The sequence below is a fragment of the Panulirus ornatus genome, chromosome 56 (assembly GCF_036320965.1).
Source record: "Panulirus ornatus isolate Po-2019 chromosome 56, ASM3632096v1, whole genome shotgun sequence".
Classification (NCBI taxonomy): Eukaryota; Metazoa; Arthropoda; class Malacostraca; order Decapoda; family Palinuridae; genus Panulirus; species Panulirus ornatus.
The window spans coordinates 18,067,741-18,092,740 of NC_092279.1; the positions used below are offsets into that span (position 1 = coordinate 18,067,741).

Here is a 25,000-nt window from a genome sequence, read left to right on the forward strand (position 1 = left end):
ATATATAGGAAGGATTGAAATACAAGAGAAAAAACAGTCTCAGAGAGACAGAATCCTATTAAAGCGTCAGTATATATATATATATATAATAGCACCTAAAATCTAATCTTCATTACCACATGCTCTGGTACCCGCAGGGCAGACTTAAAGCCAAACTACAAATTCATCTAAGTATCCAGACTCTACCAACATTAGCATGTTTCTGTGATGCAAATGAAGCTAATGAGTATAGAAGATAGTTATCCTTCAAACGTGTTGCTGTTCCTCGTTTTTTTCTTAAACTTATGTTTGCAAACGAACGAAAGCTTATAATTATTTTTTTCACGTTTATAATTTGGTAAAATACATGGACACTGAGAGGATAGAAACAAAGTTTATCGAGGAATGCACATGAAACGTACACAAAATACTGATTTCCAGAGTGGTCTTCATAATGCCATAGAATAAAGAATAGTGCCAGTAGAAAAAAAAAATAATCTAAGCACAAAATAATGATTACATGATGACTTTAACAATTAATATGAAAAATACTTACTTCATAATGTACACTCAATAATACTTAAGAGTGAAGCATACCACTTATGCTGAAGGCAAAGTTTCAGTTGACAAACATTTCTAAGATCATTAACGCATATCACTCTCTGTCTGGATCTGCACACAAGGTAAAGGTCAAACATCACAGGGAGAGTGAAGATCTAAAGTATTTCTCCGGAATGCTAGAACCTGCAGATATGTTTGTCACTAAAGAAATATATATGACGATGGTCCCCCGTGCGCTGGTAGATTCCATTAGGTTGGGCTAGGCTATGATGTTACGTGAACTTTTTGTAAACACTTCGCGGGTCGGTTCACCCAGCTGGGTTACGTGTGGAAAGTCGGAAATGGAGGGGAAGTCCACAATATCGCTGCCATCAACAATGGTCATCGCCGTGCTTAAGGAGGATGTTATGCGAACCCCAGGGGGACATTTTGTGGTAGTTAACTTCATAAGGACAATGGTATTATCCTTGAACACGACGAGGAAAGACCCTTAAAAATGTAACGAGCAGGTTTTTTTTTGATCTGTCAGGTCAAGAGGCCAGGCCTTCATAAACCCCAGGGGCGATGTTCGGTCGTCTTCAAAAGGCTACCGTATATAATAACGAGGCAGGTTTCTACAGAACTCCAACGTACACCACTGTATGACGACAAATGACACGCGGAGGAAGTTTGATATAAGCGTCTCTCTCTCTCTCTCTCTCTCTCTCTCTCTCTCTCTCTCTCTCTCTCTCTCTCTCTCTCTCTCTCTCTCTCTCTCTTTCTCTCTCTCTCTCTATCCTCATCACTGTGCACGGGTGGAATATCATGAACTGTGCATCAGGTTTAAAAGTCCCCTTGTCATGTTGATGCAATACTCACCTTCCTCTTATACATTATTCATGAACATGACATCATCTGCAAACATATTCAGATATGAGTTATGTCCTGACAATTCATTTGCAATGAGTAAGAAGTGCAGTGGCCCCACGATGGAACCCATCGGCACGCCACTGATGAGCCCCAATGCATTTTTTCAGAAGTTCCCTCAAACATCATCCTTATGTTCATGTACACTAAGGTAGTTTTCTGACCATCGAAAGAATCTTCCCCTCATTGTTGCCCGAAAATCAAGCCCCTTTACCATTCTCATGTAGGGTAGCGTCAAGCGTTTTGTGGTGGTCCAGAACACTCTACAGTTTCAGAAAAGAAAACTTTTCACCATATATTTTCAAAGGCGATACACGACTTTAAGATTTACCGTGGGTACAATCATGAGGCGCTCACAGTGTGAAATCATCGTACATCTGGTCGCAGAGACGTTTTTAACAGTGTGTGCACTAAGAACCCGCCTCAGTGTGCCTCAAGCTATCATGAGGGGATATTGTATTTTCTTTACTCTTCCGAGCTTTTACCTCTTTTTATCAAAAAGAGGAGAAAGCCCGAATTCTCGCGTGGAAACAAGAAAATGTGGTACATGTGAACTTGTTTGGCGCACTGGGCGCTTAGAACGCACGGCCAATTAAAAAAAAAAGCTAGTGAATATGAAATACAAAGAATATTGGAATTTAACCAACTTAACTTCCTCGAGAAGCAGTGTCACAGTGCTTCAGTGTTAAACCGGATGTGATCAAGATCATTTCCAAGACTCTGGGTTGGCAAGAAATGCTAAGATGGCTGGAGTAGGAGCTTACAGAGACAGCAAATGACGTGAAATTTTCAGTGCCAATTTATAAGTGGAAATAATACCCTTCCGGTGAATATTGTCAACAAACGAGTAAGACTGAATATTTCTGGAGAAAAAAAAATCTAGGATTTATAAAACATCATAATAAAGATTACTGATATTTAGAAATACCTACATGAGTATTAAGAATCCTAAATTCTCATGAGAAACCCAGGTTTTCTTACAATTCTGTTTGAGTAAAATGTTGCAGCAGATGGGACTGGACTAACCGCCACTGGAGAGGTGAGAGCGTCGGGTGACCGAGACGCGCAGCGAAGTGAACTGCTCTTCAGACATGTCGAACTAAATCAGAGGTTTGATGCCAAGGCTGATAAGACTACATCTTGAAGACCTGAGAAGATAAAGTGGTTGCAGAAGGAGCAGCAGCAGAGAAAATATTAGTATTTCCAGGAGACCCTGAATGCTAGAGATAATGCTGGTGGAAGGGAAAATAGGAGACCAGAATGAATATTGGATGGGGGAATTCATGGGAAAGTGCTGGGCGGAGTAGGGATGATAAAGTCACTGTCAGGATGTATGGAAGTCTTGCAGAATGCGCGCGAAATTGTAGCTGTGAAAATATTAGGCTGACGAATAACAATAAGACGAATATTACAATCACCTCACTGAGCAACCATGCCAAATTCTAATGGAAGGATCAAGATCGTAATGGAAAATAGGTAAATACCACTCTAGAGAGCATAAATTTCGATCAACCAAAGAAAAACAAGAAGCCAGAATCAAAACGAGAGAAAAGGGTAATACTACGAACTCTAACGATGCTCCTTTGCTGGCCAAGAGCCATGACAAGAATAATGACACCATAAACGAAGTGCAGATCTTTCCACCTTTTCTCTTTCTCCACATGAAGATAATTCATGGAGACTGTAGAGGGAGGACTAGGCTACGCCACCGTCCTGGTTCTCGTCGCTTCATCGTCCACGCAAAAATAATATCCTTATTTGTACTGATCCTTTCTTCTGTATTTTTCTTCGACAGATATGTCTGTTCACAAGAATGTATTACCTGACGTTCAAATTAGAAATCATGATAAAAGCCATATATATATATATATATATATATATATATATATATATATATATATATATATATATATATATATATATATGTATGTATGTATATATATATATATATATATATATATATATATATATATATATATATATATATATATATATATATATGTATATATACACACACACGTGTATATGGTACCGAGAACAGTTTCAGGGATCTTAACGATAAATGACGGTTGCCAGTTACCCTCCTTTACCCACATTGTCCTTGGCGATCATTCCCTTCTTTCCAAATTCCATCCCTGCTTTCACTGTCAGGAATCCAGTGACATTCATGGTATCATACAATCTGTGAACATTTAACGTGATAGTTCACTGTTTGACGCACATACACGGTGTATTAATGACTGGTATTATTCCCTAAATCGTTCCTGGCATCTCTCGTCAACCGAATTCTCTCCCTGTACGCATTCCCCCTCCCTGCCTCTAACGGAGGACGCTTTACATGCAGAAAAATGCGAGGCACACGTGTCATGGGAAAAGATGCCACCTCGAGCATTGTACAATGAATCTTGTTGATTGTGGACAACAATTTCTGTCTGCTGAGGCAGCAGGGGGTGAGTGTCTGCTGAGGCTGTCAGGGTGTGTGTCTGCTAAGGCTGTCGGGGTGTGTGTCTGCTAAGGCAGTAGGGGTCTGTGTCTGCTGAGGCTGTCGGGGTCTGTATCTGCTGAGGCTGTCGGGGGTCTGTGTCTGCTGAGATATCAAGGACTTGCGTCTGCTGAGGCAGCATGCGGGTGGCTCATCATAAGTAACTGATTTTTCCCGGAGGCTTGCAGAACACGGTCGTAAACTGCAAGACGACGATGGAACGAAGGGAAAGAGAGAGGAAGTGTTTAGGAGGCACTGGGAAAGCGCGGAGAGAGAGAGAGAGAGAGAGAGAGAGAGAGAGAGAGAGAGAGAGAGAGAGAGAGAGAGAGAGAGAGATGGAGGGGGTGAGGGAAGGTTGTTACGGATGAGTGATGGGAAAGTAATGATGGAAGGGGGGTGGGTGATGGGAGGTAGTCATGGAGAGGGTGATGGGAGATACTGATGGAGGGGTGATGGGGAGGTAATGATAGAGGGGTGATTGGGAGGTAATGATGGGGAGGTAATGATGGAGGAGTGATGGGGAGGTAATGATGGAGGAGTGATGGGGAGGTAATGATGGAGGAGTGATGGGGAGGTAATGATGGAGGGGTGAGGGGTAAATCAAGGCAGACAACAATCTACATACAGGGCCAAATTGGATATCTGCCTGACCCTTCCCGGCGTATCAGTACTCATTTGCATACTGAGTCGACTAAAGCGCCCGTGACTGGTTCCCTGTCAGGTGGGGACGTCCTTGACTCGGGGTTCGATCCCGGGGCCTTGGACAACCAAGGTCAGTTCAGGACCAAGCGTCCCAGTGGTCACGCGACGCTCACGAAATGGCATCATCACTTTCGACCCCTTGAGCACGACGGTGCGACCCTCGAGCACGACAATACGACCCCTGACCACACCGATGCGACGGTACGACCCATGAGAACGACAATACGACCCTTGACTACACCTGTACGACGGTGCGACCCATGAGAACGACAATACGACCCTTGACTACACCTGTACGACGGTACGACCCATGAGAACGACAATACGACCCTTGAACACACCGGTATGACGGTACGACCCATGAGAACGACAATACGACCCTTGACCACACCTGTACGACGGCACAACCTATGAGAACGACAGTACGACCCTTGGCCACACCTGTGCGACGGTGCGACCCATGAGAACGACAATACGACCCTTGACCACACCTGTACGACCCTTCTGCTCGACGCTACGATCCCTGGGTACGATGGACTGCACCAAATTGTCGCTCCTGAGGCCCAGGAAGATCGCCTCTTCCTCCTCCTCCTCGCCCTGCCTCAGCCACATGTGGGCTGCTTCAGGACGTCAGTCAGTCAGTCAGGCCACAATGTGGTCCGCCTCTCTCTCTCTCTTACACACACACACATACACAACACTTCACGACACGCGCAAGACTCATACGACTCGTTACTCATGCAATCTAAAAGCTCTTCCTGCGTTGAACACTACGCGCTAAGCTTACCTCGGACCGAACACTTCATAAAATCTGGTCGTACGTACTCGTGAGGAAGTCCCTACACAGTCATGTTACTTCACATTCCTCCCCCGTACACTTCTTCACGTTCCTCCGTACACCTCGTGTGGCTTCCAGTTGTACCCGCTTGTCCTGAACTCCATAGATTCCAGAATCGAGAAAATGTTGGCGATAATAGCTTCGTGTACGTAATGTATGTATGTATGTATGTAAGAATGTATGTATGTGTGTATGTCTGTCTGTCCGTTCCACTCCCCACCTCCCTTCCCGCGCCTCTCAACACGACAGCGGACGCGCTGGTCTCGCGCAACACAAACTGGTAGTTTTATTCCACAAAAAACGAAGACAATTAAGGTTCTACCATGACTTAATTACGGCACCACAGGCTCTCCGTGATCTCTGGAATTTGTTGGCGGTTACTATCACCCACATATTTCCAGGTCCGATATAAACAAGAGGATTATTATTAAAAAGTCAAAAGAGAAACTAATTATAACCATTATTATAAAACTTTTATATAATCGTACTGGAATTGAGTATAGATAAAATCTTCTAAAGTTGTTTTTGTACATTATATATTTGTTAACAATGAAGTTGTTTTTTGTACATGTTTATCAACGATAAAGGAGAGATTTATGTGTAGTTTTCTTTCTTAAAGTACGTTCCTTAAAATGGCTGATTTCAAGATGATGGACTAGATGCTTTTCGAGCTTAATTACAGTCTGTATTAGTGGGCTATGGAATGACTACTACTAGTAGTAGTTACAAATATCCTCATAAAATCCTTCAAAAATAACAGATTAATCTTTTCAAAAATACAACCTAAGCTAATATGTTGGTGTCCATGTTCTCTGTCCTCGCTCAACCTCTCGCACGGTTAGGCACCAAAAACTGGAACTTATAATGAAGTCCCGTAATGACTTTGCGACCAATTAGGAAAAAGAAAGAAAAAAAAGTTGGTGTTAAAAAACTTGAAAGACGTAGAGCCAAGGTTGTTCTATTGCATTTTGAACTGTACTGCGAACGCTCCGGAGCGTTAGTGTGTCACTACAATCATCAAAATCTTTTTTAATTTTAATTTCCACTCGTTCATGATGCTAATTTTGCTTCTTTCATCTAAGTGTCACTTTCAGTCAATATATCTATCAATCTATTTACCTATCTATCTATCTATCTATCTATCTATCTATATATATATATATATATATATATATATATATATATATATATATCTTTCTTTCATACTATTCGCCATTTCCCGCGTCAGCGAGGTAGCGCTAAGAACAGAGGACTGGGCCTCTGAGGAAATATCCTCACCAGGACCTCTTCTCTGTTCCTTCTTTTGGAAAATTATAAAAAAAAAAAAAAAAAAAAAAAAAAGAGAGAGGGGAGGATTTCCAGCCCCCCGCTCCCTTCCCTTTTAGTCGCCTTCTACGACACGCAGGGAATACGTGGGAAGTATTCTTTCTCCCCTATCCCCTATATATATATATATATATATATATATATATATATATATATATATATATATATATATATATATATATATATATATATAATTTCTGACACTGGATCCTTCAGTTGACAGAACTAAATATCTTTTGTATTTATCAGTTCATCTAACATCAGTCAGTCAGTTTGGATTTATAGTCAACTGAGCTACGGTCACATTCTAAAGTCATCTGTTTCTTCCCCATTACTGCTAACCAATTTCTATCCTAACAGCATGTGAAATTTTCGATTATGCATCTTTATATCACATGTACTTTTCTGGATTAGTCAGTCCGTTCCCAATTCTTAAATGAATTATTGTCTAACCCCACAATTTTCAACCTATTTCCCTGTTTCACCAATTGTCAGTCTTCCAATTTTGTAGCCAACTTTCAAACACCTCCTATAGTCAAATTCAGGCCATATGTAATGCAGCAAATTCCCCTTAACCAATTTTCCAATTTCTCTTGCAAACAATTTCTTCTTCTCTTAAGAGTTAATTCTCCAATTTTTTCTTATAGCAGATTTTCTAGTTAACCCTTACAATCTGTTTTCTAGGTTCCCTTTATAACCAATTTTCTCTTAGAGCTAATGAATTAGCTCATTTCGTCAATTTTCCAGTTACCCCTCAAAGCCCATTTTCTTAATTCCCATGTCAACTAAATTTTCCTATTACCCCCATATAGCCCATTTTCATATTTCCAATTACAAAATTTTCCCAATTTATCCAACCAATTTCCCCATTTATATCTCTAACACCAATTACATCCCATTATTTTTTTCTTATATACATATGTATATTTTTCTCTTCGTTGCCGTTTCAGGAGCGGCTTTTGCCGGTATCCAGTGCCCGAACAAGACGGAGCTGGACTCCTGCTTGGGCAAGATAGCTCCCCACATGCCCAAAACGGGCCTCCCCGTCGACAGGAAGCAGCTAGTGACCATGTGCAGGTAGGGGGTCCTTTGTCACACACACACACACACCTTTTGTGATTAATTAACTAGTTAAAATTATATCACCCCTCCAATTTGCAAATTGTTCGACTGTATATATATATATAGCTCAGTGGTTGCCTGAGTTCAATAAACGTTTTTTTTTTACTGTCTTATTACACACACCTGGCTGAGGCTGTGTGTGTGTGTGTGTGTGTGTGTGTGTGTGTGTGTGTGTGTACACATAAGTGGGAAAGACATGGAACATATACAAGGTAAAAGTGATGGGTCAAAACAAGTGTAAAATTCTTTTCTCGTAATAAATGAATAGTAACTATACACACACACAAACACACACACACACATACACACACATCAGTCTTTTAGCAACGGAAACCTCCACCTCGACTCTGGTCTCTAAGCCACCTCGGCCCATCACGACCAAGCCTCCCTGAGGTGCTGCACACCTTACAGGTTCTGCTGGCTCAGAGCTTCCCCCACTCAGCCCCTCCATCAGCCTGCCCGACAGCTCTTCGTCGGCTCATGTTGTCACCAGGTCGTGAACCCAACAATCTCCAGGGGGAACTAAAGTCCTTCCTTCCTTCCACCTAAATAATCTAAGCCATCTTGGCTGCGACGCTTCGATCTTTCTTTGTCTTAGAATGGCGTACTCGCCATTTGCCTAATGCTGTCATTTGTAACTTTATCTCTCCTCGTGTACCCAGGCTACGGTTCTTGGTGTTGGCATCTCACACGCTTGTATCTGCTGCATCTTTTTGGAAGTCAGTGGCCAAAGTCTGTCTGTACTCCGATATGTGAACGTTGGTGCAAGTATACTTATGTTATTAACAATCTTCCGTTAACCTTCTATGTACGAAAAGATCTTCTTAGATGAAATGATAAGACAAATATTTTTACTATATGAAAATATTTTTTTATCTTGATTTTCTCTTATTTCCTTCCTTCTTACAAAAATATTCCTCAGCACTCAAATTTCTCCGTTTTTTACAGAACCGTTTTCCTTTACAAAGCCCTGACCCTTGTCTTCTCTATCTGTCATCAATATTTCTTTTCCCTCTTTCCACATTCATTTTTGTTCTAGCTGCCGTGTGTGGTATGTGTGTGTGTGTGTGTGTGTGTGTGTGTGTGAGGCAAATACACCAGTTTCTACCTCCCCATCAGCCTTTTTTTTGTGTGTGTGTGAGGCAAATACACCAGTTTCTACCTCCCCATCAGCCTTTTTTTTTTTCTTTTCTTTTTACTGACAGGTTGTTTGGGCTTTAGCTAAGCCTTAGTTACCACGGTCATTAGGGCTGTCAGCGTCTGTATACCAACCGAAACATTATTAATACACGTTACTCAAGGTATAAAAGATAATTCCAAGACCACATACTTCCTCACTGTATATTTGCCCTCTTACTTCCAGTCCTTACACACTTTCCTCACTCTGGACCGCTCTGTTATTTTCAGTCCCACAGACACGCCATCATATTTCCCGAGTCTTGTCTCAGTCCCTCACTTCTAAATTACTTTACATAATTCATACATGCTGTAGATAACAAGGGGTGCCATCACACGGCCAGTTGCAATTCCAGTGGTGGCATTAAACCACGTATCATCGTTAATAATCTGTTCTTACGTTACGTAACTGACTCTTTACGTTACGTAACTGGCTCTTAAGTTACATAACTGACTCTTTACGTTACGTAACTGGCTCGTACGTTACATAACTGGCTCTTACGTTACGTAACTGGCTCTTACGTTACATAACTGGCTCTTACGTTACATAACTGGCTCTTACGTTACATAACTGGCTCTTACGTTACGTAACTGGCTCTTACGTTACGTAACTGGCTCTTACGTTACGTAACTGGCTCTTACGTTACGTAACTTGCTTTAATGTTACATAACCTGATCTTAGCATGAAACCTTACTCTTACATTACATACCCTGACCTTAACGTTACATAAACATAACGTTCCATAACCTGTTTTTAAGTCACATAACCTACTATTTGGTTTGGTTAGGTTACCTGCTCTTACGTTAAATAACCTGTTCATATTTTTTTTTCATGTGTCGACATCACTAGCGGGTTTCTTGTATACCCCGTGTTCAACCTACGTGTACAGCGCCTCAGGGAGGGATGCTAGCGACTGGTTGGTCGGTGGCTTATTGACAGAAATTGAGGCGGAAGCTCCCGTTATTAAAAAACTCGGGAATTCACAAGGCTCTACGATATATATATATATATATATATATATATATATATATATATATATATATATATATATATATATGATGGATTTTCAGTTTCTGTACGGATCATGGTAGCGTGCCTGAGGATTGGCAGAATGCGTGTATAGCGCCACTTGCATAAAGACATTGGGGGTACGAAGGTAAAAGTTTTCAAACAACAGAGGGAAAAGTTTGTTGACTGTGCGAGGTAAGTTGTATGGGAGAGTGGTGACTGAGAGGGGTGAGGGCATGTACAGACGATGGAAGAACAGTGTAGTTTCAGAAGTGGTTAGGGGATGTGTGGATCTGGTGTTTGCTTCATAGAATGTGAGTGAAAAAATATTTAAGAGAAACACAAGGATTTGTATGTGGCATTTATGGCTCTGGAAAAGGCAATATTATGACAGGGATACTAAAGATGCTCTGTGGAAGGTCTTACGATTATAGGGTCTGGGAGGAAGGCTGGTGGAAACAGTGAGAAGTATTCATCAAGGAGGATGTGAGGCATGTGTACGGGTAGGAGAGGAGAGGAGAGCGAGTGGCCTTGGGTGAAAGCTGGTCTGCGGCAGGGGCGTGTGATGTCACCGCAGATGTTTAATTTGTTTATAGGTTGCGGGTGGTGAGGGAAGTCAATGCAGAAGAGGAACGAGTATTGCAGTTTGTAAGGGTTGGGGAAGGAGTGTAGTGGAAAGTAGGTCAGGTGTTTGCTGATGGCAAAGTACTCGGAGTTCAAGTTGTTGTTGTGAGTGACTTAAGTTCAAAGGAATACGTGTGTGAAGGGAAGGATGAAGTTTTGAGTCCATGTGAATAAAAGCAAGATTATTAGGCTTAGTAGGGTAGAGGGGCAGGTCAATTTGGGTGCGAGTTTGAAAGGAGGAAATTTGGATGATGATGATGATGATGTGGCTGAAGTAAAGTTGGAAGTCCCTCTTGCTTGGCACTAATTGGAGGTCTGGGGTTGGGTAATGGGAGAGTTTTGGAGGACTTGTGGGTGGTGTTAGGGAGTCTGTTTGAGGATAAGTAAAGTAAGAGATGAGAAGTACAGGGCACTTGATCCCATTCCATGTTTCCTCTGGCTATGAATACATAACCTCAATCATATCTTTTATCTTCCTCTGTAACTAGTCCTCACAAGATGTGGTGATGCACGAAAAAGCTCAGCATTCTCGTGTTTCCTTTTCCTAGTGGTGTTTCTTCGTGTGTGTGTGTGTGTGTGTGTGTGTGTGTATTCCATGGAAGTCATGAAAAAGGTATGAGAGGCCTGGTTGTGGATAGAGGACTGTCATTTCGGTGCATTACACACGACAGCTGGAGATTGGATGTGAGCGAATGTAGCCCTTTCTTCGTCTGCTCTTGGCGCAACCTCGCTAAAACCGGCAATGGCAAATTTTATATATATATATATACACACACACACACGAGGATTGAAGGCCAGTCGGCCAAAAATACCCAACTGGTCTTTTCTCCTAGATCCCCTTGTATGAGCCCTTCTCCCACTCCAATTAATCCCAAGCTTCTGTGAGACCTGATCCAATTAGGATGTGGGTTTTCAGTGGTTAATGTCTGCAAGTGAGGAATTAATATCATCGTTTATGGTCGATGATGATGAAAAGTCCAAAAATAAAAATGATATAGAATTATATACAAAAGTGGCTTCACTAGACTGAAGGAAAGCTTCGAGAAGATTCTGTGGTTTAATCATGCGATTTCGTTTTCTCTTAATGTATAAATAAGTCTTATAGGCTGACGTGACATTCGATAAAACTGTGTTTAATCTCGAGAGAGTTGAGAAACGGCTCGCTCAAATGGCACGTTACTTATAGGCAATGAAACTTTCAGAATCGAAAGTGGCATGACGCAGTTATTCATACCAGTCAAGACAGAGAATCATAAATCACTCAAACTGAAACTCTCACATGTGTAAGAATATCAGGCTAGTTTTCAAATAAAAAGTATTATTTAAAAAAAAAGTTATGTTCGAAGGATATGAAAACTACGACAAAAATAAGTTTTTACAGGAGATTTAACACGAGAAAGATGGACAGACACATAAGGCCACATTGGCCCCACGACTGTCTGGTAAAAAGAAAATGTTATCCATATAGTTCTATCCATTTTTATTTTGAGCTTTGATCTTTTTTTTTTTCATTTAATTATAAACAGTTGAGTACAGAATCCTTTCTTCGATTAAGGTAAAAATAGCCCCTAATGTAAAAGTGCTGACTTTGCCCTCAAGAGAATTAACATTTTCGAACCGTATCATCATTTCTTTATTTTTTTACGTCTAAGACATATATTCAAATATAAAACTGTGTTTGATAATCATAAAATACGGGGCGGTTTGAAATCCTTTAATTGAATAATTCAATAAAAAGAGGTAGACCAATTCGGCGCCAGATATCGATCAACTGTGACATGCCTGGGTAGTGATCATGGCTGAGAGGGGAAGGAACAAGTGATGGTTGATTGGATACAAGAGAGAGAGAGAGAGAGAGAGAGAGAGAGAGAGAGAGAGAGAGAGAGAGAGAGAGAGAGAGAGAGAGAGAGATATGACTGCTGGCGGAATGGATGAACATCAGAAACTCGGTTTATATTTTGATTACAGAAATGTATCATTCACGCCAGGTTCAGAACTGTAAAGGAAGAGGGTGTTACCTTCAAAAGGAACAGGTCCGATTGAGGGAATAGAAAGATAATGAGACAGAAAGAGAAAGGAGATTAATCAAAGATGTATGTGGGGATGAAGACAAGAAAACCTGGAGAAGGGCAGCATAAAGTCCTTGATGAGCTGTGAAATGTGGGAGAGACATTCGCATTAATTAATCAAACGCTGGAAGGGGACCTATCATAAGTGTCTGAGCGCATACTGACCCACATATTTCCCTGTTTCTCTTTATAGATTCATATCAATCTATCTATCCACACACACACACACACACACACACACACATATATATATATATATATATATATATATATATATATATATATATATATATATATATATATATATATACGCACGAAGACACAAGACTAGGAAAAGGAACCAGTTACAGAGAAAGATATTAGATATCACAGAGGTTATGTATACAAAGCCAGAGGAAACATGGAATGAGGTCAAGTGCCCTTGTCAATAGATGCGAGGTTGGCACAAGGTCTGCGTGACCCTTGACCTGACATCTCCCGGCTGACCTCACACAAGCGTTTGTCCCCTCGTCCCTAAGACGGACAAAAAATCTTGAAACACAACTCTGGTCGAATGAGTACCACCGTGTCATGAATACAGAGAGAGAGAGAGAGAGAGAGAGAGAGAGAGAGAGAGAGAGAGAGAGAGAGAGAGAGAGAGAGAGACATAGATAATATCCCCTTCAAAGTTATACCATCCGCTTATCCACCGACGCCTCTATACTGAAACTAGGCTATGACGTCAAAGTCCATTCTATCCTGGATCTTGGCGCTGTGTTGTGGTGCCCGCAATCAGTTTAAGGTTCTGATATTTACTTCGATAAACTGTGCGTTTCTCCGACACTCTGATTACGGCAAAACAATGGACGAAAGAATGTGTGGTATCTGAGAGTAAAGATCGCACAGGTTAGGTGGTGGTGAAAGGAGCAAGCTGCCATATTCCACAGATTTCTTAGGGACGACTTTGGCCGTAAAGAATGAATCGTAAGAACACGTAATGAAAAAAAAAAGTGATAACTGTGACTATGAAAGATGAGAAACTGTGGAATTATGCATCGTGTTGAAAACATTCTCCAGAGGATAGATAGACTAGGATGAAAATCGACAGCAAATGATCGCATCTTATTTATGCAAATCAATTGACATATTAAGGTAAAACACTGTACGCAAGTGTCTTTTCCATTCATAGAGTTAGCACTCACTTAAAACACAAGTTTGTTAGATTTGTGGCGCGAAAAAATGAAAGTACAGGTTCGTTAGAGGTACTGGAAACAAACATATACAGAAGCAGTTGATATCCTTATCAATACATACTTTAATCCTAATAGCACGGTTGGTTGGTTGGTTGGTCAGTGGGACTTTAGGCCTACAGACTAACAGGGTCATTAACAACCACATTAACAAAGTATTTATCTATACATAGCCCATGGAATCTTTCTGTCATAAGTAACTAAATTTGTCTATACTCTCCCGCCTGAGGACTTAGTGTGCACTATGCAATACTATGTTAATAAAAAAAAGTAACTAAACTTGTATGAAATTATTAGTGATCCAGCACACTGAGTGTTGAAGCACAATAATGCTATTTTCCACAATACATATTCGCTGTTCTATCCTTGATGTATGTTATTCAATATCCATTGTTTGTCAACCTCGACCTCTTGTTGAAATCTGTGAAACATAAACACCAATTTCTGCAGGCAACCTGCAGTCATTGCATCCATGTTATATTCAGCCTTTCACATTGAATGCACCAGCCCGTCAATACGACAATGGCTCATGCCAGGCAAAGACCTGTTTTGAGTCTTTCATCCACGGTTTGATCATAATTGAAACATCAGGGAAACACACATTACTGAGTCACACACATTTGTCTGAGTGTTACATTCGCTACGTCTTTGTCCAGCACGGGGCATTCTGTTTTTTACCCATGTTTCAGCACTCGAAGCCAGGACTTTTAACTGGCTGCACTTCAAATCAGTTGTAAAAGATCCAGTATTGTGTGGACCGTGATGTCATGACCTTGTTTCAATAATAAGGCGATGTGGCAGAATAGGCACTAAATTTAAAACTGGCTTTATAAACGAATTCTATCATTCGATCAAAAGCATTTCAGAATGGCTGCGCAATTTCACCAAAGTTGTCATTTAATTCAATTTTTTCCATTACTTACCACAAGCCTGTGTTGTGAGGAGCGTTATGTGCAGTTTATATACATTTGAATTACACGACTCGAAAATTCTGCCTAGGTATTCATTTTCTCGGAACAAAAGAAAGTACTTGAACATATCGTTCAATAAACTCCCTACATATTCTTTGTTTTCCCCAGTACATCGGAGATTGGAAGGTCATTGATTTGAATCCAAAAAAAAATCATTTGCAACTGTTCCTCAATTGTTTCCCGAGATACTGTATGCAGTAGTGAGCAAAAAAGGTTCAATCCATCCCTATCGTTATTAAAAGAAAATAATAATGCTTTGATACACTGCCAATTACACCGTGCAATAACGTCCAGTCTGTTGAGACTGATGAAACTTAATAGTAGACGATAAGTACGTTTCATTGGCAATACCCCGTGGGAATTACCCTCTGGACAGCTGAAACCTGTTTCTCCTTCACGGAAATAATTACACAAACCCGACATTTATTGTCGGCAAACTGTGGTGGATGATTTATGGGCTATTTAGTCACACGCAGCTTAAATCAATTCAAACTGTGATTGATAACCAAAGACATTAAATATTAAAAGCTTAATCGAGTCTAAACTAAGGTAATCATAGCGAATGTAATTATAAAAATCATCATCTTGATACAAACCCCAGAACCTCTTTATACAGGACTCCAGCAGCTTTGAACAGGAAGGTCCTCCAAAGCTCCGTAGTTCCTATTGTCCAAATAAGATAATATATGGCCTCGTTGAAGAAAACTTTTTCGTTCGCAGTGTAACTAATTATATATATATATATATATATATATATATTCATTTACTTTATCGCTGTCTCTCGCGTTAGCGAGGTAGCGCAAGGAAACAGACGAAAGAATGGCTCAACCCACCCACATACACATGTATACACACACACACATCCACACACGCAAATATACATACCTATACATCTCAATGTATACATATATACACACAGACATATACATATATACACATGTACATAATTCATACTGTCTGCCTTTATTCCTCAACAATCTATCTCTTACTAGAGTTACTAACTGATACAAAAAGTTACTAATATAATTGATATAGTTAATGATTATGTGGAAAAATCAAAACCATTCGTTTCTACATCTAACCTCTCAAACGTCAAAATCTTTAGTCCCCTGAACGAGCGGCTGTTGTGAGCTGAGGTCAAAACCCCTTGGCAGGAGGACTTAGGGGAGAAGACAATAGTGAAGAGGAGGGGAAAGGTTGTTAAACGACAAGAGCTTGGGTTAAGCCTAGCTACAATCCTGTGCTAGAATATAATTGGTAAGTCTGCCAGAGGGCGATTTGTGTCAGGTGTCTGTGACACACGCTGCTGCTGGTGCAGTAGACAGCGAGGTTGTGATGAAACCAGTAATGCTACCTACACACAAAAACAAATTGGGAGTGGTTAACGTTAAGAAACCACTGACCTCTCTCTGACATATAAACATGCGTATGTCACTCGATTTCACCGCGGTGCATGAACCAAAAATCCATGATATGACACACGTCAAAACGTACTACGTGACACGCGAACTGCAACGAATTCATCACCGAATGATACGTCCACACTGGAGGGGGAATTGAACATAACATGACCCCTGAGTAAGCAGGTAAGATGGCCTACCCTTTGACGCGACTCTCAAGGGCAGAGGCTAAGACTATATGATACGCAGCGGTGGTGCTGTTCTGGTCATGCTCAAGGGGTTACCGACAGTTGCCGAGCAACTTTCAGTTAACAAGGGAACAAACATTAGGGAATCATAAACTAATTACTGTCACAGCAAGAGTCAGGGAGCCACACGTCAGCAGTATACTTCCACACCATGGCCTCACAATGTGTCTTAACCATTCTTTATTTCCAGTTCGTGGTAGAGTGTTTTTCCTCACCAAGGTTACCGCTACCCAACGATCCCCGCCATCTCTGTGAAACAGCCATGATGCAGCGTCCCCCTTCCTCCTCCTCCCTCTCAAATTGTCTATTTTTCTCGCTCCAGAAAACGTATTCACTCGTGTGTGTGTGTGTGTGTGTGCTGGACTGCTGCTGCTGCGGCATCTATGAAAAGAACCTCTGTCCTGTTTATGGTGTTTTGGATTTACCACAAGCGCAAATTTGGCAAAAGAGACAAAAGTCCGTGTTACGACGTGTTTTTATTTTCATTCAGTTTTCTTTTTCTCAAAAAGTCATTTCAGCGTCCGTTTGTCAAGAGCTCTGTGGATATACGTACGTACGACTCTTCCATCATCCACGCTCGTTATACAGTTACGGGTCGTGCGCTACCCTCGACTAGGATTTTGCCCGCGCGGGGTAACTCAAGCAAGCGTGAGGACTGTTTCAATGATGTTCGAGTGGATGATTCTCAAAGTCTTCTCGCACCGTCATAATCACAGGGGAGAGAGTCTTCCCGCCGGTAAAAATGACAAGGTTCATCAACGCTAGAAATTAAACCATATAAAATCAGCGTTTAGCTCAAACCGGTTCATAGAATGTAAAAACAGCCTAGCCATTTTAAAAACACAAACAAAAACAAGCATTTTCCTCTCCTGAAAGTCAAGTTTATGTTTAAATTTTGCAAAACACACACACACACACACACACACACACACACACACATTTGGAATTAATTTACTGGAAATAATCGAGCAGAATCCAGTTTTGCAACATAAACACAAGAGCGAGAAGTTACACTCCCACTGTACAACACTGGACCCAACACACTACATCAGTCCAGTCTGATGTGTATTGTTTGAAAGTCTGAGGTTCCGGGAGAAATAGAATAAAGAAAAAAAAAGGGTGAATCTAGGAAATGGGATGCATGCCATGAGCAGTTATGTCCGTGCTTAAAAGAGGAAAAAAAAAAAAGGAAGCTATTTCGTTTATTGGAAAACGGCCACTAGATCCAACTGCTTTTTTGAATCTCAGTTTCCCGGGGTGCGAGAAACCGTTCTGTCAGTCTTGTAGACGACATCACACCGCACCACTCACACACACACTCTAGTGACGAGATCACACCGCACCACTCACACACACACTCTAGTGACGACATCACACCGCACCACTCACACACACACTCTAGTGACGACATCACACCGCACCACTCACACACACACTCTAGTGACGACATCACACCGCACCACTCACACACACACTCTAGTGACGACATCACACCGCACCACACACACACACACTCTAGTGACGACATCACACCGCACCACTCACACACACACTCTAGTGACGACATCACACCGCACCACTCACACACACACACACTAGTTACCTCATTCCGAGCCTTGGAGCCAATGTGTTTACCATCAGCAGCCGAGCCGAGAAATTCCAGGGATTTTCGCCAGTCCTGGAGGGTCAACAGAAACCGGTGCGCCTTCAAGCGTGTGAGACGGGGGAATACCGGATCCACTCCATGACTTTAAAGACGTTCATCTCTTAAAAATAACGTTGCTGGCGCCTTCTCAAGGACGGCGAGCGTAAACTAATTTAAAAGATTTTCAAACATAGGTTTAATGACCTGCTCATTATATAAAGTGAAACACCGTAAACAACTCTATGTGAAACACATAGTCTTTAAGTGTAGTAGGTAGAGGCATGATACACACACCCCCTCCCTGTCACTTCACAGGGAGAATAAGTAGAAATGGGAGGCGTTGTGGTGTTTGCATCGGTAACCTGGCTAAGCCGATCCTGACTTGCGTGGTCTGTGCGGGTGGACAAGAAAGCCAAGTGGTGTGGTGGACGTGTTCGAAAAGGAAGTAAAAAAAAAACTTTTTATGAATTCCTTTTAAACGATAAAGGATAGAAACATTTCATGCACCGATGTATAAAAGATTTCGAAAAAAAATTGTGGTTGTCGTATACAGAATAAAAATGCTATAACGACGTTGCAGATAAAAAGGAAAGGCCAGTTAACTGATTTACAGAAATGACAAACGATCAGCTACAAGGACGTGTGTGGGACGAACTTAAAAGGCTTCATGTTAACATGTTTAAGGGTCAGGAAAATGTTTACCTCGTGTGGGTTATGGAGCAGAGGTTTTGATTCCATGTAGCTAACGAAGACTCCGTCAGGAGACTCGACCAACGAAGACTCCGTCAGGAGACCCGGCCAACGAACACTCCGTCAGGAGACTCGGCCAACGAACACTCCGTTAGGAGACTCGGCCAACGAACACTCCGTTAGGAGACTCGGCCAACGAACACTCCGTCAGGAGACTCGGCCAAAGAACGAACACTCCGTCAGGAGACTCGGCCAACGAACACTCCGTCAGGAAACTGGGCCAACATCGCAGGAAATACTGAATACTGGATGAAACTAAACGCTAGAGCGTAAATACCATGACTGGCCGCTTGATTGGTTGATGGATGTCAGTGACCAGGAGTTCATGGAAGGTCACAGGTCAAGCATACATTTGGCGCTGGTGAGAGGTCCATGACATGGTATTTACATAATCACTTCGGATCCTTTAACAGCTTGAGCACGCTGGTACGACTCGTGCCACCTTTCGGGTCACGATGGCCCGGGTAAACTTCATCCTTACCCTTAAGGGTTAGGTCAAAGGCCAGGTGATCATACCCAAGGGTTGCACCGTCATGCTGAGCGATCGTACCGTCGTGCTCAGGGGTCGTACCGTCCGTCGTCCTCAATAACTGGACCCTCGTACTCAAGAGGGGTTTGGTCGCACTCTCGTACTCCATGATGACAGGACACAACTGTAGCTAACTGGCCACAGCCAAAGACGTGGAAACCCCGACACTGTACAGGAATGTACTGAGGCTCGAGTCGTCTCTTCGAAGGTGCACCTCGTCACAGAACGAACAACAAAAATACAGACGATTTAGGGAGGCGAGGAGTTTAGCTGTAGCATTTCGACCCTTGTGTGCGCTACTACTAACACATCTGGCGCATCGGGGAGGAGTTGAGATGGAAATAGTTTGTGTGTGTGTGTGTGTGTGTGTGTGTGTGTGAAATGGTCGTCTGTTGCGCCCGACTCTGGACAGCGATGAGTTCGGTTCTGCGGCCGACCTGGCGAAAGCCAATGACCGACCTCACCCGGTTTTCTGTTTGTCTCGCGCCAGAGTCCAGATAACGAAACTTTTTTCTCCCCCAAAACAAATTTGTTTTATCAGAACACACTATTTTCCCCGGATAACATCAAAGGTCCTTCTCGACTGGGTTTTAACTATTTTTGAAAACGGATGAAGTAGATATAGATTATACCGATCTACCTCTGGGTGTCGAGGGTTCACAGCCAGCGTACCGGTCTACCACGGGGTAAGGACAGGGTTCGAATCCTCGACGCCCAGAGGTACATCGTTATTAATATACATCTACGTATATACATCTTTTATTCATACGTTTTCACTCGGAATCCATAATCTATAATTTTCTTCGTCGAAAAAAAAAGGTGAGAGAAAAAAATAATAGCAGAGAATATCTATCATATCCTTTTCCAAAATAATCCCAATACAATATTCATATCCTTTCAAAATATTCAGGCGGGGAAAGCCTTCCACTTAAACCCCTCTCCATCAACACTGTATCATTGGAGGGAGTTGCCGCGAGCACAGGCCGTCATATGACGACATATAAACGAGATGATCTTCAGAGGTGTTCTCTCTTCGTCCTCCCACACACCACTGCCCCTGGTCCTCCCACACACCACTGCCCCTAGAAGGCTGGTGCCTCGACCCTACTTATATATTCTTACGCACTCGTGAGGTAAAACTCTAAACAGCCTGAAGCCAGACACCGTGAATATTTAATTCCTCCATCCCTGAGCTGTGGAGTGCACTACCGAAGGGGATTAATAACTCATTTCCTAGGTCGAGTGAGGAGGGTATGTGGTCCTAACGCAGACGTTGGAGGAGGAGGAGGAGGAGGAGGAGGAGGAGGAGGAGGAGGAGGAGGAGGAGGAGGAGGAGAAAGAGAAGAAGAAGAAGAAGAAGAAGAAGAAGAAGAAGAAGAAGAAGAAGTAGTAGAAGAAGAAGAAGAAGAAGAAGAAGAAGAAGAAGAAGAAGAAGAAGAAGAAGAAGAAGAAGAAGACGAAGGAGGAGGAGGAGGAGGAGGAAGGAGGAGGAGAAGAAGGAGGAGGAAGAGAAGGAGGAAGATGATGGTGATGGTATGTGTCTCACTCAACACCCAACTCCCTTTTACAGACTTGGGTGTCATCATCACACACTTGGGGAAACAGCCGAGTTCAATGATCTGTAAGATCCGTCGGGGACTCTACTGCTTCCAGAGGTATACAAACCTACGACTTATAGCCGGAACTACGTCGTATAAGCGGCTTGTAGATACACCAGTGGTAGGAATCCACCGACGTAAGTCACAGTGATTGAGGTACGCTTTCAAGTACGGATTACGTGACCTGCGCATCAAAGGACTACACCTTTGTATCACAACCCGAGGGTAGAAGTATCATCCATTTGCTTTACTTCGACGCCTCAAAAGTGTGTTTTACTTCTAAGTTCGGCCACATTTTCGCTCCGTCGTGAAGGAAATTAAACCCTTGAGCTCTGGCATCTCCCTGGGACGAGATTCCCCGCTCATTTTCCATCCCGTATTCAGCAAGGTACAGCAGGTGGGTCATCCCTTCAGGAGGGCCTCAGGAGAGGTGGGGTCGGAGGCACAGTCAAGATCTGAGGGAAATTGCCTATTCCTCGCGGGGAATCAACTTCTGATTACTTACAACCCTGAGGGAGAAAAAAGAGGATAAAGAAACTCGACTAATAATTTTTGATCCTCTCTCTCTCTCTCTCTCTCTCTCGCTCTCTCTCTCTCTCTCTCTCTCTCTCTCTCTCTCTCTCTCTCTCTCTATATATATATATATATATATATATATATATATATATATATATATATATATATATTGACCTGTATGTCAAACGCGTTGGTTTACTGACCACGTAACAACTCCTGACTGGCCATTCAACACCACGACGTATGTGCGTTCGAGAGGCTTGGTACAGAAGAGCGGGGGTGTGGCACACACACACAGACAAAGTAAATCTTCGACATTAACTTGACCCAGATCACGATGCATCCTCTTATGTAAGATCTATTAAACCATAGTTGCCCCAGTTGCTGAAGAAAATGAGAATTCTCGAGTTCATTAAGGAGGGCCTGTCAAGGTTATCCGAACGTGAGGAGATGGTTGTAATTGATGAGGGAGAACCGAGGAGTCTGCTTAGTTGACAAGTCTTTAATCAACCCAAATTACGAGATAGGATTTGTTAGAGCATGGAAATAACGAAGCTTACATAACATTTGACTTGTTATAACATTGAAATAACGAAGCTTATGAAACGATTTGTTTTAACAAGGAAAGAAAGAATCTGACGTAACAGTCTTTGTTATAATAAGGAAATAATGAACTTTACACAACACAGGGTATATATGTTATAACAAGAAATACCGAAGCTTACTAATGATATACTTTTGATAATTTGCTTACCAGTTATCATGACATCTCGGAAAATGATATTCTATTGATAATTTTCTTGTAACTCGTTATGAATGCGATCACTAGTAAGGTCTATATAGGGGCGGAAGCCATGTTCAGATGTTCATTATATCAATCGATCATCTACTGACGGAATTTTGTAAAGTATATATATATATATCCCTGGGGATAGGGGAGAAAGAATACTTCCCACGTATTCCCTGCGTGTCGTAGAAGGCGACTAAAAGGGGAGGGAGCGGGTGGCTGGAAATCCTCCCCTCTCATTTTTTTTTTGATTTTCCAAAAGAAGGAACAGAAAAGGGGTCCAGATGAGGATATTCCCTCTAAGGCCCAGTCCTCTGTTCTTAACGCTACCTCGCTAATGCGGGAAATGGCGAATAGTACGAAATATATATATATATATATATATATATATATATATATATATATATATATATATATATATATATATAATGTATTCTATGTAGCCCTCTCTGTTAGCACAGCCTCGATTGAGGATGACAAAAGTATATTGTTTCCATGCTTAGAAATGCAGGAACAAACACACATTCTTTGTCAGGATATAGCGTATACAAGAGAGGTAAAACGCTGTCTCTCTCTCTCTCTCTCTCTCTCTCTCTCTCTCTCTCTCTCTCTCTCTCTCTCTCTCTCTCTCACCCTGGGACGAGCCAGTATCACATGAATAAACAGTGAATCATTTGACACATGTCGGCGTGTGCATCAGCCACAGGGTCCGGGAAGGGCCAAAAAAAGATGCTTTAACACACACACGAACGAGACAGTGAAGCGCCGGTGAAACATTGAAACGACCACTTGACTTATTTAACGAAGGGGTCAAAGTTGAGGCAATAAAATGGATACCTGGTGAAACAGTGTATGTGGCAGAAACTTATAATAAAAAAGAGAGATAGGGAATTTTTTTTTTATCTCATATTAGAGTTAAGGTATCTCTGCCATGATCGTACCGAGGGGTACACACACACACACACACACACACACACACACACACAAGTGTACAGAAGATATGACCTTTCCAATTCAATTGTTGACCTGATTACACCACTCTTCAAGTTCAGAAATACCTTGATGACTACCTATTCAAACCGAGGAGGAGGAGGAGGAGGACGAGGAGGCGAGAGCTTCTATCGGATCATTGACTGAGGGAAATCACAGCAAAGAGCGAGGCGCGTGATGTATGTGCCTACGTCAGGTCTTCCTCTTTCACCGTACCACATGACGTAGCTCTGGGTGTCACTGCTGGGGACCCTAGCGTACTCGGGGCTCTTCCACGTCAACCTAACTGATCTGAGAGCCACCAACAGGTGTGGGAGTCAAGTCATGGGAGACCCCATCGTACCGCAAGAGCAAGTACCATCGTGCCCCCCACCCCAAAAAAGGGTCGTCCAAAGTCATTAAGGGTCGTCCAAAGTCATTAACATAGCCGTACCTTCAAATCAAGGGTCATTCCTTCAATCTCCAAGGAGGTGGACCATTCCTGATGGACTGAATCAACCGTCGTGTGCAACCATGCGACTATATGACTAGCGTGACCAATCCAGAACCATTCTGGAAACAGTTTCATGAACACGACTGACGACTCTGCTTTACGTTTGCTTAAAACAGAGTAATCAATGGGGTTCTAACGCTACACACCCTCTTGAACAATATATATATATATATATATATATATACATATATTTATTATACTTTGTCGCTGTCTCCCGCGTTTGCGAGGTAGCGCAAGGAAACAGACGAAAGAAATGGCCCAACCCCCCCCATACACATGTATATACATACGTCCACACACGCAAATATACATACCTACACAGCTTTCCATGGCTTACCCCAGACGCTTCACATGCCTTGATTCAATCCACTGACAGCACGTCAACCCCGGTATACCACATCGCTCCAATTCACTCTATTCCTTGCCCTCCTTTCACCCTCCTGCATGTTCAGGCCCCGATCACACAAAATCTTTTTCACTCCATCTTTCCACCTCCAATTTGGTCTCCCTCTTCTCCTCGTTCCCTCCACCTCCGACACATATATCCTCTTGGTCAATCTTTCCTCACTCATCCTCTCCATGTGCCCAAACCACTTCAAAACACCCTCTTCTGCTCTCTCAACCACGCTCTTTTTATTTCCACACATCTCTCTTACCCTTACGTTACTCACTCGATCAAACCACCTCACACCACACATTGTCCTCAAACATCTCATTTCCAGCACATCCATCCTCCTGCGCACAACTCTATCCATAGCCCACGCCTCGCAACCATACAACATTGTTGGAACCACTATTCCTTCAAACATACCCATTTTTGCTTTCCGAGATAATGTTCTCGACTTCCACACATTCTTCAAGGCTCCCAGAATTTTCGCCCCCTCCCCCACCCTATGATCCACTTCCGCTTCCATGGTTCCATCCGCTGCCAGATCCACTCCCAGATATCTAAAACACTTCACTTCCTCCAGTTTTTCTCCATTCAAACTCATCTCCCAATTGACTTGACCCTCAACCCTACTGTACCTAATAACCTTGCTCTTATTCACA

The 25,000-nt window shown here is 42.2% G+C and overlaps 1 protein-coding gene across 1 annotated transcript in view; it reads left to right on the plus strand.

The window, feature by feature from the left end:
* The window catches only part of LOC139765979 (uncharacterized), a 64,576-nt gene that overhangs the window by 2,520 nt on the left and 37,056 nt on the right, over positions 1–25,000 (plus strand). The window contains exon 2 of the mRNA XM_071694008.1: positions 7,745–7,871. Coding sequence (XP_071550109.1) covers positions 7,745–7,871 — 127 coding nt within the window. The remainder of the gene's footprint in view (positions 1–7,744; positions 7,872–25,000) is intronic.